The sequence below is a fragment of the Chelonia mydas genome, chromosome 3, assembly GCF_015237465.2.
Source record: "Chelonia mydas isolate rCheMyd1 chromosome 3, rCheMyd1.pri.v2, whole genome shotgun sequence".
NCBI lineage: Eukaryota > Metazoa > Chordata > Testudines > Cheloniidae > Chelonia > Chelonia mydas.
Genome location: NC_057851.1, coordinates 102,117,344 through 102,134,068, shown reverse-complemented (window position 1 = coordinate 102,134,068; position 16,725 = coordinate 102,117,344). Strand labels below are relative to the sequence as shown.

General features: G+C 41.5%; 1 protein-coding gene across 11 annotated transcripts in view; it reads right to left on the bottom strand.

The window, feature by feature from the left end:
* The window catches only part of ARFGEF3 (ARFGEF family member 3), a 123,491-nt gene that overhangs the window by 49,810 nt on the left and 56,956 nt on the right, over window positions 1-16,725 (bottom strand). For all 11 annotated transcript variants that reach the window (XM_007058073.4, XM_043543009.1, XM_043543010.1 and 8 more), the window contains 5 exons: window positions 14,839-14,917; window positions 9,766-9,870; window positions 6,689-7,013; window positions 3,089-3,201; window positions 1,321-2,231 (listed from right to left, as the gene is read on the bottom strand). In XM_007058073.4, the coding sequence (XP_007058135.2) occupies window positions 1,321-2,231; window positions 3,089-3,201; window positions 6,689-7,013; window positions 9,766-9,870; window positions 14,839-14,917 (1,533 nt within the window). The remainder of the gene's footprint in view (window positions 1-1,320; window positions 2,232-3,088; window positions 3,202-6,688; window positions 7,014-9,765; window positions 9,871-14,838; window positions 14,918-16,725) is intronic.

Below are 16,725 nucleotides of genomic sequence, written 5' to 3'. Positions count from 1 at the left end.
CACAAAGAAAACAGCAACAGATCTTTTAAACACTGAATCATCAACTGAGACTTGCACACAGATGTTGGGAGGACACAACAACTTTCCTTGCTAATATGCATCCATGGATCCATGAAAATATTAGGATACTTCTTCCCACATAAAAAACACTTGGGAGCTTTTTATGACTTGTTGAGTGGGTTTTTTTTTTTTTTTTTTAATATTTGGCCAAATCAGACTAGAAATAAGGTGAATTTTTTTAACAGTGAGAGTAATTAACCGCCATGATAGCTTAGCTATGGGTGTGGTGGATTCTCCATGACTTGCAGTCTAAGTCAAGACCAGATATCTTTCTAAAAAAGAGATGCTATAGCTCAAACAGAAAGTATGGGCTTGATGCAGAAATTATTGGGTGAGGTTCTTTGGGCTAAGGATATATAATGCATCATTTCTGAGTTTGTGTGTGCAAGAGAGAGACTGAATGAATGAATGAATAAATAAATGAATGAAAAAGAGGACCAAGGGTAAAGGTCGTTGTGGTGAAATCAGTTAAGAAACAGAGAAATATATATTTTAATGAACATTTGCATGTTGGCTCATTGTCAGGATAAAGAAATCTCTTTACAAATAGAAAATATTTATACTAGCCTAAAGTATATTTTCAACAGAAACTCAGCCTTCACTTGGTCATCTTTTGTTTAATTTGCAAAGATCAAACTCCCAAAGATCCTCACCCTGAAAAGTTAAGTGTAACTATCTGACCTCTTCTAATGCCCATGCCCTTGACTATTTTGCACTTGCTGTGGGATGAGAGCCTGTTTAGGTGACATATTGAGTAGTAATAGGAACAGATGCCCTTTTTAAAATTCACTACTGTGAGACCTTTGGTTTCGTCTTTGTGAGGTTTTGAATTGTTAATACTAATGCAGGTGCATTGCAAGCTATATTTAATCAGTTTTTAAAACAGGAGATGGGTTCATGCCCCTTTTATCCCTATTCAAAACTCTCCTTACTCAGAAGAGGTTGTTTTACCCCACTCTGCTCTTTTGATGTACAGTACAATATAACAGGAAACTTAGCTACCACATCAACGTTTATCTCCTCCCTTTATTGATTTAGGGCCCATCTATTAAAAATCAATGGAAAGACTCCCACTGACTTCATTAAATTTTGGATAATTTTGTTTCCATCCAAAGAAAAATAGTTTGTTTAAAGGAACATTTATATGCTTGGTACACCATCAGCCTGCCTATTCTAGAAGTGTTTTATGATTGCTTATTAGAAGAGAGGCTCTTCAAACATACTGCATGTTGATTGCATAGTAAATATCTGCTTTCAAACCTGAGCAGAAGGTCGATGAAAAATTCTGGAGCGCTGAATCCACCTCCTCTATACTATGGAGTGTTATAAGCCGAGGAAGAAGGGCTTCAAGGGACTGTACAAACAGCTGGGCACTGTGCTGGTCTGCTTCTTGGTTCTTCAATAATTTCAAAGAGAGAGCAGCAGTACGCAAGGACCTATGACCTGGACAGTCCCTTGGGGTCTGCTCTTCGTCAGCCAGGGAACAGTTATCAGACCCTATATCGGAGACATCTGACCTCCCAGAGTCTTTCTCTGCTGCCATGGAATATTGATCACACGAGTCAAATTCAGTCCTCGAAATATCTTGGTCATCAACGCTGAAGTTACTTTCACTATATCTGGATCCATAGGACCGTGTCCTGCAATCAACCGACAGGAAATTAGTTATATCTGGATAAACAATGGTGTGACTCCTTTGAACCACATCTGGCTGCTCTGTTGTTTCCAACTCTGGCTCTTTACACTCAATCTCTTTAAAGTCTTGGCCAGCTGGAGACTGCAAAGAGTTTTTTTGATCTTCAGGATTATCCTCCGGAGTAGTCTGCCCCATATCTCCCTCCAAAGTGGTTTGACCAGTATCTGTGGTAACACTAATGCTAATGTCAGGACTCTTCTCATTTCTCGATTCCCAGGAGGTACGTTCCGATGACAGGATGCGCCTTTGCCACCTAAAGTCAGCATCGTTGATCTCCATGGAGTCTCGGCTTGTCTCAGCCCCATCCCTCAATTCTTCCAGGCGTCGGAGTAGCAGGTGGACCTGTTCCTCATTAAGGCCTTTCCCTTGGCTTAGTTCATCTAATGCCCCGAGCAGGGCACAGACACAAGAAACGGAGGCATAACATGCTTCAATACCACCTTTTATGCAAGCTTCAGTCATCCCATCCATGATACTACAATTTCAAAATAAAAAAATAAATGAAGTTTATTCTAGTTAATTAACCAGATTCCCAGAATAAGCTGATATTGCTAACATACATAATGAATTTTCATAATAAGCAGAAAAATAAGACAGTGGAATAGTCCTGCTCAAGACTGTTCATGGCAAATCACCACTTTGATGTTCCTTTAAAGGTGACCTTGAATTTAAAAATATATAAATAAATACTAAAAAGTTAATATCCCCAAATAATTAACTTCAATTTTAAAATGGCAAATCAAGAGATCTAAAACTAAAATTATGTAAAGTGAATCTCTATTTTTAAAAGCACCCATACAAAACAATACCTTCTAACACAACAGATCTGCTCTTCTTGTGTATTCAGAGCTACAATGGCCTGTTGTAGGCCCTGATCCTGCAACACTTATGTATGTGCTTAACTTTAATTTTGTGAGCAGCCCCATTAACATCTAATGGAACTAATCACGCTTAAAGTTAAGCATGTGCATTTTTTTTTTCAGGGTCAGGACCTAATGGCCAGATTTTCAAAGGGATTTAGGTGGATTTAGGATTTTAATGGAGTTAGGTCCTAACGTGCTTTGGTGTTTTAAAAAATTCCACTAGGTGACTATCTGTATCTTTAGTTACATAAACACCTTTGAAAATCTGGTCCTACGAAACTAATTTTTACTACATTTTATTCCTCCTCCATTTTCACAGCTCTGTTCCTCCCTAGTTAGAAATGCTAGTAAAGTTTACATGGTTCTCATTTGTGTACGTTCCTGGTAGGGTGGTTTTTCAGTAGCTACTCAACTGTCGCAAGTGTGTACACCTAAAAGAGAAGATGCTAACGAAGGAAATAAAGCATACAGTTTGAGAAGATCCAGATGGGACTTCCTTTTCGAGATTGACCTCTTTCTGGATTCTGATTCAGAGGAGCAGGGTCCTGCCAAATCACGGAGCCGTTGTGGACTACCTAGTATCTAAAAGAAAAGAAAATCCAAGTTACCCAAGGGTTATCTAAACAGTATGCAGCTCAAATAAATGAGTCTTTGTTCTATGGAGTAATCCGGATCAAGGAGGAGCTGAGCTGAGCTATTAACACTGTCAAAGGATGGGTCACATCAAAGAAAAATATATCTTATTTCATTTATTAAGGCTACATTTCTTTCTCTCTTTTCTTTTTAAGCAAAGAGGAAGACATGGGGAAACTGCATACATTGAACTGTGAATCAAATACAGAGTGCTTTACAATGCTTTAAAAATACTGACATTTCACATTTCATTTTGTACTTTTGTATAGACAAAAAGTAAATGCAGAGAAACTGTATAGGAGACAATTCAAAGATTAATCATAAAGCAAACATCTTTGACAGTATAACAGATCGAGGATCCTGCACAGGGAGGGCAAGATTTGGGGGGTTGGGGGTACAGGAGGAGATCTTCTGCTGAGTCACCCAGTTGTTAGGTGCTAGGATCTTCCATAAAAATGCAGAAGAAGTTCTGCTGATTCATAGTGGCAGCTGGTGGCTCTTGTTAACTCCAATCAGGAGATAAAAGTGGAGGTAGTGTGCCTCTCTGGGGAGAGGGAACAAGAGGATGGGACACGTGTCAGGCCTGAAGAACCCTGTTACAGGTTGGCTGGGCCCTTTAAGGAGATTTGTTCCATTACCTAGGGTGGGGCTGGTAAAGAAAATCTGCCTAGGAAAGGGAGATAATGAACATTTGGGGAGGTGATTGACCTAATTTGGTACATCTGGAGAGGGTGTGGTAGGCTGACAGAGGAAGTTAAAACAGGGAGTTGAGGAGAGATGGTCCTAGGGAGGAGAAGTAGCTGTCTAGAGCCAGAAATAAGGGGATTTGGGAAAGCCACAGGGATGGATTAGTTCCTGGGAAGGAGCAACACTCAAGGGTGGTGGCCCTGTGAGTCAGTGTCCTGAGAATAGAATGAAGGAACAAGAGGAACAGGAAGGAAGACTGAAGTCATAAGGCAGCAGGGGTGAGAGAGTTTATGATATTCTTTGTTTGTCATCCTTCGGTGTAGAGACCGTGACTGAAGAGACATGCCTCTACCCCTCCAAGAGGGGCAGAATATGATTGAGTGGAGAATTTGAGAGTTACTAATCAATAATGGGCATTATTTGGGCTTCTAGGGAACCTGGTCAGAGGGCCATCCGAAAGACCACAAGGAGGTGTTTGGGGATGGTGGGCCTGTTATAAAACCTTAACAATAATTCAAAGCCCCAGGAAAAGCTTAGGTTGAGGTTTACATTTTGTTGTTGTTTAAATCACAAAGAAAGGCAAACACACAGAACGGCAATGAGTTGAAGACTAACCTAGTGACTGTGTATGTTCTGTTTAGAGAGACTTCACTCCTACGCAACCTGGTTTTTGTATGCTTAAGCTATAAAAGTGCCCTCAGGGTGAAATGTATTATATTTTTTTTTAACTATAATGTAGGTAGAGACTGTTGTTATGCAACAGGTGAAGGAGACTGTAAAATAAAGAGCAAAGTGCAATTCCAGCAAAGGTGCTCCATGGAGTTAAACAACAGCTCAAAGAAGCTCCATGGAAGTTTTTTGATTCTTGGTGGCTCTCCCAGTTATTAGGAAGAGACAGGTAATAGTAATGGGGGATTCGATCATTAGAAATACAGATAGCTGGGTTTATGATGATGATCGGGAGAATGGCATGATGAATTGCGTGCTGGATGTGATGGTTGTGGGTCTCTTGAGACATCTAGACAGGCTTATGTGCAGTATTGGGGAGGAGCCAGTGGTTGTGGTACACATAGGTACAAATGACATAGGGAAAGGTAGGAGAGAGGTCCTGGAGCCCAAATTGAGGCTGCTAGGTAAGAGATTGATGTCCAGGACTGCCATGGTAGCATTCTCTGAAATGCTTCCTCTTCCGTCCACTGGGCCAGTTAGACAGGCAGAACTGCAGGGTCTCAACGCATGGATGAGACGATGGTGTAGGGAGGAGGGGTTTAGGTTTATTAGGAACTGGGGAACCTTTATGGGAAAGGAGGAGTCTATCCAGGAAGGATGGGCTCCACGTCAACCAAAATGGAACTAGACTGCTGGCATGTAAAATTAAAACTGTCATAGAGGAGTTTTTAAGCTAAGGGCTAGGGAAAACTGCCACGTGTGGAGGAGTACATGATCCAGACAGACACATCTCTTAAGGGAAGATCTATTAATGGGGATTCTCTAGAAAAGAGAAGAGGACAGAAGTTGATAAAGAAGAGAACAGTCAAATGAAAAAGAATACCATTCAGTTATATCACATAATGGCAGCTAAATAGTGACAAATGTTATAAGTGCTTGTATACAAATGCTAAAAAAGTCTAAATACTAAGATGGGTGAACTTAAGTGCCTGGTATTAAATGAGGATATTGATATAGTAGGCATCACAATAACTTGGTGGAATAATGATAATCAATGGGACACAGTAATACCACGGTACAAAGTATATAGGAATGACAGAGTAAGTCATGCTGGTGGGGGAGTGGCACTATATGTGAAAGAAAGCATAGAATCAAATACAGTAAAAATCTTAAATGAATCAAACTGTACCATATAATCTCTATGGATAGTATTTCTATGATTGAATAATAAGGATATAGCAGTAGAAATATACTACCGATCTCCCGACCAGGATGGTGAAAATGCTCTGGGAGATGAGAGAGGATACAAAAATAGAAAGTACAATAATAATGGGGGATTTCAACCATCCTCATATTGACTGGGTATATGTCACGTCAGGAGAAGATGCAGATACAAAATGTAAATGATTGCTTCTTGGAGCAGCTAGTTCTCGAACCCCCCAAGGGGAGAGCACTCGGCTAGATGGACCATTGGTCTGACCCAGAATGGCCATTCTTATGTTCCTGTTCTAGTGTCTATGGTCCTGAGATGCTTTCCAGAGTGGTTAGAGAAATGACTGGAGTTGGCATAGCTCTGCAAGAAGCTGACAGCTACCTCGTAGCCATCCTATTGCACCTCAAAAACCTGGCACTGAATCAAAAGATATATCCATCTTGGCTTTCTGAATATTACAGTGCCAGGCTGACTGCCTCTTTTTAGCAAGAGAAGAGAATGGAAAAAGATGCCAGAGAACTTGGGAACAGAATCATTTTACTTGCTATCACCCATCAGGGCTGTCATGCCTCAGTCATAAGACCTGCTCCCAACAGAGTAATACAGCACAAATAATTCCAGTGTTGCCACGGCAGCTGGTATAATTTGAGGCAAATATGATCAGAAAGGCGTATTAAGTGTTGGTCAGCCTAAATACATTTGGCAAAGTAGCCTTGACTGTAACAGCTCTGATCAGAAAGGATTATTTTGATGTCCACATGGCTCTCTCATATACTGGACGTCTACACACACCTCACTATAATTTAACAATTAGCAAGTGTTTACTTCCACTGCACTTTGTTTGAATTCATGTCTCAATTTTCTTACCTCTTTCATGATCTTGATGGCCTCCACTCGGTGCTGGGGTGGGGGATACAGCAGCATACGGTGATAGAGTGACTGGAGCACAGGTTTCATGGATTCTACTGACCCCACCAATCGAACCAGTTCCGCTGCAATGTAATATATGGTCCGAGCAACAGGGCCACTGAGGGCGGGTGCTGTGGAGGAGCAACCTGACCCTCGGCCATGATCAGCGACCCCTGAGGAGGGTGAATCGGCCTCGAGACAGATGCTACTGTGGGCAGAGGTGATTGTTTTGTCATGGATTGGATTTCCCAGGATTACTACAAGGGCTGGGCACAATTGCTTCCTGGGGAAAGAGAAAAAGGAACAGGTGGAAACAGGAAAAAAATCTCCCAGAAACAACTTTACAATAGCCTACAACCCTTTTCAACCCCTACACCTCAACTCTCCTGTATCTCTGGAGCTGTTTTGCATGCAGGTTTTGTTGTTTTTTCAGGGACCACATGACAACGAAAGCCAGGGACATACAGACTTTGTAAAGGAGTTTTAAAATCCATCACACTTTACTCACAGACAAAACCTGCATGCAAAACCCTCTCTGCGTCCTCACCACTCTGAGTTTTGGTCAGTCTTCTGGGTTTTGGTCAGTCCTCTCATGGTCTGATCTCCCACCGAAACAGCTGTTAAAAGAGCTTTTCTTTGATAAAATTCTAGTCCCCCCTCCATCAGGTGACTCTCCTCTGTGGCTCCAAATCCCACATCAGGTGATCCATTATTTGGTTACGAGAGAGAGCCTCTATCCAGCCCCAGCCACCTTAAGGGCACATGGGATCCAGGGAGAACTCGTCCAGGATTATAAAGACTTGGTAAAGACTTTTAGCCCAGTGCCAGCCAAGGCTGGATTCAAACCAGTGACCCAGAGCGAAAGCGACTGTATGTATCCCATTGCCATTCAAGTCCCTTCTAATGACTTTTTTTAAATACTCACAAAGAATTAATAGCTTAAAGCAACATATTTATGCTACTTTCTTAAATCTCTGATCCAAACCTATTACACAATATAGATACAGCACACAATGGGAAGGGCCATTTGATGCTACTTGATGTAATTAGGTGCCACACTGCACCGTAAGCATGTATAATACTTTTCAGCACCAGATACGGTATATTTTTCTGAGACACACTGGTTATTCCCATCCCCAGCCTCTCTCTGTAAGGACTCACTTCTTTGCAATCCATCACAGCCATCGTACTAAAAGTGTTGCCTTCTAGCCCTCAGTACCAGGTGCACATAAATACTGCACATATCTGTAATGGGGAGGATTATCTACCCTCTACTGTCTTCTTTCTCTAGCTGACTGTTTTCAGAGTAGCAGCCGTGTTAGTCTGTATCCGCAAAAAGAACAGGAATACTTGTGGCACCTTAGAGACTAACAAATTAAGAAGCTCTACACTCTTGCTGTCCAATCTTTTCAGCCTGAGGGCCAAAAGGAGTAGCCTAAAGGGAGCAGAAACCACAAGCAAGCCCCCAGCTGGGGATTCCCCTAGGGTGAGAAAGTCCCCTATGGGCATAGAGCTAGTACAGCTGACTCCTGTGCCTCTCTCTCTTCACCGTCTGGCACAGAGGGCATGTCGGGGGTGCAGAGGGAAGGGTGGCTGGAATGAGCTGCACTCTGGCTATTCCCAGCTGGCACATGGTCCCTGATGGACCATACAGCAGCCGGGACAAGTTAGCGTAGTCGTCAGCCTGCTTTAACCTGTGACAGGACTGGGGCAGAGAATCAGGAAGCTGTAACCAGTTGTAGGTTCTCAGCTCCTTCTCCCCTCTCCTGGGTTTGTATGTGTGCATGTGCATGCTAGGCACTCTCTTAGGCTTGTACAGCACCAGGAAAGCTCCCACCCTGCTCATGGCAGGGCTCCAACACTCAAGTGAGCAGGCAATGGAGTAGCCAGAAGTACTCTGTCCTTCCAACCCTGTGATGCAGTAGGTGGTCCTCAGGGTAGCCACTGAACATCTGCATTGGGGAAGCAACAGCTGCTATTTAGAACTTCCCTGGCTCTTGCCAGAGCCGTGCCTAGGGCTGCAGAAGAAGTGGTGAAAGGGAGCTGGAAAAGCCATGCCCCTAACTTTTCCCCACAGAGGTGGGTTTGATTCAAACACTTCTATTTAAAAATCACATGGTGCAGTAAGCTCATGGAACACATTTTCAATTCACAATCACATACACATTTGCTTCTCAACACAGTCATCCTCAAGGGAGATTTAGAGCCTCGCAGGCCACAGGTTGGACATTGCTGCGCTTCGCAGACTCTGGTAGACTTTGTGTTAATTACACTTTTCCCTTATTTCTAACACCATTCTTGGGAGCCAAACATCTAAATAGTATAGAGGGGCATTGCCACAGTCAGAAAGTGGGGTAAGGATTAGTTCAGGTGATCTGAGCAGGTGGCACACCATATAGTAAAATAGTTAATGGCCTGAAATTGAAAAAAGGGGACCTTGCAGTAAGGTCCATTAGACAGGGGAATAACTTGATAAAATGGATCTTAGTGGTATCAACCCGGAGGCTTCAAGAATATACTAGACTTGGATTTTTAGGCCAGAAGGGACAATTAGGATCATCTAATCTGCCCTCCTGCATAACACAGGTCAGTAACTCAGTTAGTGATGCAAATGATTATTCCCTATTACATAAGTACCACTCCTGAGCCCAGTCACTTTCGGTCGAATTTAAATAAAACTTGTATGTGGAGTGCAGAGTTCAATCCTGCACTGTTGCAAAAAGATACACAAAGTGATCAATGAATTCCTGTTAAGGCCTAAATAACTGGAATTCCATGATAATGATGAGATTTACTATAGGGTCTCCTATAGCTGGGACCCAGTGTTCAGCAACCTGTATTACCCAACAAAGTGTTAATGATGAGCTTTCCAGTGAGGGCTGGGCATGGCTTCTATAATGTCGTGTGTGTGTGTGTGTGTGTGTGTGTGTGTGTGTGAGAGAGAGAGAGAGATCCCCAACGCCACGCCCAAACATTTAATTGGTGGAAATCTAACTCCAGTTCTCTTCATAGGAAGGTGCAAAACGTGTACTCACCAAATAAGGTCAGTGAATCCTCTGTGATTGTGCATGCTGGGAGAGGAACTATTTAGCATTGAGAGAATACATTCCAGGTAGAGAAGCTGCAGTTGCTGATTTTCACTGACAAACAGAAACAAAGAATGTTCAACAACGATGAAAACAAATATTTTTAAGACTTTATCATCATCATCATCATTATTCTGTTTGGAGAACTGCATTAGTTCACCTGCATGTTATACTGTAATTTATAGCAGTGTTATTTTGCATCTGCCTGAAAATGGTATGGATTTCAAATGCGTGATCCTCTTTACCATCCCATTTGCTTTGCACTTAATGACATTCAGTAAAAGCAGGCAGTAGAGAAAACAACAGAGTGATTAGCTCGTCCCATTTCACGACGAGGAAATGAGGAATAAAAGTCCTCTTAAAAAAAGAAAAGAAAAAGTAGACAGAAGACGGATGCCATTATCTAAATTTGACTTAATACAGAAGATGGGATTTTTGCACAAATGAATAGAAACCTCTTCAAACCCCAATAGAGTTGTTACGGTCTTTTTATGCAACCTGAGAACACTCAGTAGCTGCCTAACATTCTTATTATTACATAGATATTTTATCATTCTCTGCTTCTCCCCCCCTTCACTCGTTTTTGCTGTCATCCTTTTCTGTTCTTCTGATGACAGGAATCATGGCAAAGAACGCAAAATAAGGAAAGCTAGACTTTGGCGTCAATGTGACTTTTGGGGTCAATGTGACTTTGGGGATCTAGTTCTCAACTTCTCAAACTGTGGGTCGGGACCACAAAGTGGGTCACAACCCCATTTTAATGGAGTCACCACAGCTGGCGTTAGACTTGCTAGGGCCCAGAGCTGAAGCCCGAACCTCACCGTCCAGGGCTGGCTTCAGCTTCAGTCCTGGGCGGCAGGGCTTGGGCACAGGCTTAGGCTTCAGCCCTGGGCGGCTGGGCTTGGGCTACAGGCCCTCCTCCGCCCAGGGCTGAAGTCCTTGGACTTTGGCTCTGGCTCCCCCCTGCCCTGGGCAGCGGGGCTCGGGCTTCAGCTTTGGTCCCCACCGGGGCAGCGGGGCTCGGGCTTCATTCCCCCCTCATGGAGTCCTGTAGTAATTTTTGTTGTCAGAAGGGGGTTGCGATGCAATGAAGTTTGAGAACTCCTGGTCAGTCAGCTACAATCTTGATACCAAGATGAGTCCCAAGAAAAGTATATGGAAGGATCTGTGGACACCACAAACAGAACATGTTCTTATGCATATTTTGAGAATTAACTGCAAGGTACAAACAATAGGTAGGTTTAAAGTTGCTTCACCATGTAAAGATAATTTTTTTTTCATTAGGATTAACATTCTGTTTTTCACTCAGCAAGTCAGGGAGCTTTCCATTCCTTTTGGAGTATTGTTTTTGATAAGGTGAGGGCTATGAAACCATATTTTCTGAGGTACAAACAAAAAGTAGGCAAAGCTATAGAGTCTTGACTCCTCTTGATCCATCATCTTTGCTTCTTCCTGGTTCTTTTGATGAATATATTTTGTGTGGCTTGCCAAATGAATTATCCTTAAGTAGAAAAGACATCTTTCATATGTCTGTTGGCCAACAATTTGAAGCTTGAGGGTGTAAAACTAGATACCTAAATCCATATTATGGATGGTTTGAAAATGATGGCCTACTTTCTTTGCATGTGTTTCATAAAGATATGGACTGCCATATAAGAAATGGATCGTTCCCACATTACTTCATATGAGAGTCATATAAATCCAATATATACAGAACATGTTACTTATGGCATTCATGGATTTTTCATCTACATAGATACCCTTGCCTCTGAATTCTTTCCAAGGTCTATTTATTACAAAAACATCTCCCCACCAGGATGAAGTTGATCTGCAGTAGGCAAATAGCCTGTATTGCTGTATACCTCAGTGATGCTCATCTGCTAATAACCCTGTTAGAGCAGGTTTAATTGTTTCAGGGCCCCGGGAACCATAATGACTAGAATGCATCTCCCTTAACCCCTCTTTCATCACCTCTGCCTCACCTCCCTCAGAAGCAAATACCAATATGCTTGAAATTAAGAGCAGTGTTTTAAAGTAATCATCAGGCTAGGAGATTAGAGCAGACAGTTTAATAACCCAAAGCCTCACCTTAGTGACCCAAAGGCTGCACAGGGTGAATCTCTCTGACAGGTTGTTTCTGAGGAGAAACCACCATTGGCTGAAAGGAAGAACAGCTTTCTACTCCCAGCCTCCCACATAATTACTTCAGTAAGTTTTTTTAATAAGCCAGCTGCATTTGTTTTCCTCCAGAACTAATTAGAATCCTTCATTATGTTTCTCTGTTAATTAAAAGACCCACTTAAGAAAATAGGTACAGAATTACCAGTTAGTGCTTCTGTGCTACCTGGATATATTACTGCAGTAAATCATGGTTCACTGACCATATTTTAGGTTCTATTAATCTCTTTAAGGCATATTGTAGACAAGCACAAAATCTGCTCTAATTCAGTGCAGTCTCCTGGGGAGCTGGAATTGCAGATAAAGGAAAGAAAGATCCTTTGTGAAGTTTATTTATTTATTTTCAAGGCAACAGTTTTTAGGAGAGATCCTGTTAAGTAGTTTAGTTTTGGTATTACACCCCCAGTGATTTGAAATGGTTATATTTTTGTGGGCAATGCCTATCAGATGACATTAATAAAAAATAATTAGCACACAGACAAAACTCCAGTTTGTTGCAGAGGGAGAAGTGCCTAGGACAACTGAAAACATCATTATTTTTGTGCACACAATTTTGCAAACCTAAATTGTCGCCCCCTAAATGTGCATGCAGCCCCCCTCTTCAAATGATTTCCAGAACATCCAGGGAAATTGTGTGTGTTTCCTACTGCTCACACTGATCAATGCCTCTTTGCTCATTAACAAACTTGTCCACTCCAATTTGTGCTTTAATTTTGTACCATGTAAAACAGCTTCTAACAGCTTCTAACAGCTCTTTTTTCCTTTTCACTGAAGCCATAGTCTTTTGTAACCAAGCAGAAGAGCAGTAGCAAGAGAGAGCTTAGTTTTAATGATATGGAGACAGTGTTGTTAATTAAAAATAACTTTTTCCCCTCCAAATGTCTGTCAAATTTTCACCAAGATTTTAGTTTGTCATAGTTATACCTCTGAAATAATTGCCCCATATTGTTTATGCTACTTTTTCATTTTGATTAACTTATTTTCTCACAGTTTGGGTTTTTTTCCTGGTTGATTAATTAGTAGAATGTTAGCAGGGCTTGGCTTAAAATTCCACAGCTAGGATTTTTTTCATTCAATTTATTTCAGAGTACTTGCAATTAGATTGTAGGCTATTCTGAGGCCACAAAATGTTGCTTTCTACAAACTATTCATATAATGGCACTGAAACGTGAAACTCTGGAATTTTGCATGTTTGGATACATAAATTGGTTGCTAGAGGAACCATGTTACCCACGTGCAGGTTTCCCTTCTTTGCCCCAATCTCACGAAGAATTATACATGAGTTTAACTTTATATATTGTGGGTGAAATCCTAACTCTACTGAAGTCAACTGCAAGGCTCCCTCTCTCAGTGGGAGTACTCACAGTGTGTAAAGTTCAGCACATAAGTAAGTCTTTGCAGGATAAGGGCCTTAGGTTCTGATTTTGTAAGAAACTACAGGGCTGGCAGAACCTTGCATATGTGTGGATCCCACTGAAGTCAAAGGAATTTTGAAATGACAACATTTTCTGAAAAAATTCAGTCTACCCTATTCTTAAGTAAGGTTAATATTAGGAAATTAAGCCTGATCCTGCAAACCTGACTTCTGTAGGTAGTCGATACTCACCTACATAATCCCACTAGTGTCTATGGATTTACTTGCACAAGCCAGAACTACTCATATGAGTAAGAACTGTAGGATCACATCCAGAGGGCTTTTCAGTTAATTCATAATGCATTAAATGAAAACTGGCTACATTTAGTCCTCAAGAAATGGTGCAGTGTGTGCACTTCTCCAGAGTCCTGGATAGCTCCAGAAGGGACTGTGTTTCCAGAGCTGTATGGCTCTGCGCCACTCTAAAAGCACGGCTATGTGTAATTCACAGAATCTGGCCTTATGACACTGATTCATTGTGTGACCTTGGGCAAGTCCCTTCTCTATGTGTTTCAATTTCTCGGTGTAAAATAGGGATAATAATGATCGCCTTGGCAATCTGCTTTGAATTCTTTGATTGAAAGGTTGCAGGGAGGGTAAATCAGTAATTATGTTTTTGATAGTTGGAACAGACACTGAATAAACTAAGACATGCTCAGGAATTTGGAAAATAGTATTAGAGATATTAAAGAATCAGTGGGCCAGATCCTCAGTTTATGCAAATCAGCAAAGCTCCATTGACTTCTATAAAAAAAACACACTAATACAATAATAATGATGATAAACCACTTAAACTTGAATATCATCTTTCATGACTTTAACGAAGCTGTGCATTTTAAAACCACCTGAGAATCTGGATCAATATTCAGATGTATAACATCACGGTATTTTAATGCAATATTATCCTACACATGGTGGTTGTAGTCCAAAAGAAAACATACCATTTGCAAATGATTAGAGTTACCTGGGTAAACTTGTCATTATATTCACAATATTTAGGTTACGGAATACCAGTAACACCTTCCAAGAGATCATTATTTTAGTCTTGCTATACTATTTGTCGTCTTTCTCCCTCTCTCTTCTGTGGATGTGTTCATTATACACAGCATAGCAAAAAAGCAAGCATTTTCCTGAAAGGTGTTGTTACTATATAGAATCTATCTACAATAAGGGTTGCTATCACTTACTGGAGTTTCTTTAAAGTAAAACTGTGTATGTGGGTGATAAATCAATTTCTCACCACAATTGTGGGCTAAATGAATATAACATGGTCAATCCAACAGAGGGTGAGGTACCTCTGACAAGTAACTTAGTGCAAGAATTGTTTGCCTTGTTATCCTAGAATGAGGACAGTACGATCCCTCATAAGTGACATTCCACAAGAAAATCTGCAGTAACAAATATGAATTATAGTTAAATAACCCACTTACTTTATGACAGCTTGAAGCTTCTCACAGAGCACAGTGAGGACAGACACAACATCATCGCAAAGGGACTCTACTGTTGAACCTCCAAAAAGGACAAAGGTAAGTGGCATTATGTATGCTTAGCTTGCTTACCATCAACCACCCCTCCCCCCCCCCCCAATCTTTCAGTGCTCACCCAACTTCCGTGACTTGGGTCTGTAGTTCTCAACTGTGGACCATGGGCTACCAGAATTCACAAGAAGAATGCTGTGGGAAAGGTAGTGGGACGGAAAGTGATTCTGCTACAGAATCTCTTTCTGAGGGAGTGACCCACAAAATGAAAAAGTAGCATCACTAACTTGGAGGAGAACACTAATTGCTTAAATCCATTTATGGAAGTTTGGGCCCATTCCTCCAACTCAGACAAGAAGAAAAATAGCATGGCACTTGACTAGAGACAATTCATCAGGGTTATTAAAATCTTGGTGGCTTTTCCTATTGTTGGTCTCTGTGCTGCTCCTTCCAACCACCAGAAATCTATGTAGCAACCAAGGCCCCAGTCCTGTACATGGAACTGTGTGGGCAAAACGTAATGCCTGTGTGGAGTCTCATTGGAGTCAATGGGCTCCACATGGGGCACAAGGGTCCACCCCCACAGATCCAATTGTGGGATCAGGGCCTAATAATAAAGACTTTAGCGATCAGAGAATATAGTGGAGACAGGTGTTAGGATATAGATATTCAGGCCTGTCTGTAAAGGCCTATACTCTAAGAATTTAGGTGTATTCTTATCACTTGGCTAGTTATAGAGGTATAAAAGAAAGAATCAAAATCACTGTCTGCCAGTGTAAGGTCCTTCTCTTATTGTGACAGTCTGAGGCCCTGTTCTTAGGCTAAGGCCTTTGGCTAAGCAGCAGAGGCAGCCATAAGCTGGGAAGCGACCGGTCACATCCTCACATTCCAAACTAGTCACATTGAAATAAGGTGCTATTGGGCTGTTAGGAATACAAATCCTGTCCTGATAATGCCTATCGCCTCCAGAGAAAGGAAGTGCCTAGAAGATGTAAAAGGAAACTTAGTTTGATAGCATCCTGTCTGGCAAGAACTCACTTATCAATAGCTGGGATGTGAAATCCTCACTTCTGTATTGTTTTGTCATTATAGTTCCCACTTTGCTATTGTTTGTCTGAATAATCTCTGTCTGGTTCTGTGATTGTTCCTGTTGGATGTATAATTAATTTTGCTGGGTGTAAACTAATTAAGGTGGTGGGATATAATTGGTTACATAATCATGTTACAATATGTTAGGATTGGTTAGGATTTTCAGTAAAATGATTGATTAAGGTATAGCTAAGCAGAACTGAAGTTTTACTATATAGTCTGCAGTCAATCAGGAAGGGGATGTGTGTGTGGGGGGAAATGGGAACAGGGAATGGGGGTGGGGAAATTGGAATCATGTTTAGCTAAGGGCAGGAATGGGAACAGGGCCACAGGTCAGGCTCTGTGGTGTCAGAGCTGGGAAGGGGGACAATAAGGAAGGAAACTGGAATCATGCTTGCTGGAAGTTCACCCCAACAAACATCGAATTGTTTGCACCTTTGGACTTCGGGTATTGTTGCTCTCTCTTCATACGAGAAGGACCAGGGAAGTAAGTGGATGAAGGAATTAGCCCCCTAACAACAGGGCCTAGGAAAAACCTTAGGAAACTAACTGATGCTGTGGCATGATGAAGGTGAAGCATATTAGCACTCCCCCTTTAGCAGAGCTATCTGTCAGGACCTGCAAAAATATTAAAATTATCCGCTAGTTATGTAACATGGCTGGCCCAATAGGTAAGAAATTGTGTGTCTGTCTCCAAACCTCTCCTAATCTCTGAAGAAAAAGTCCTTAGAACACTGTTCAAACCTTGGA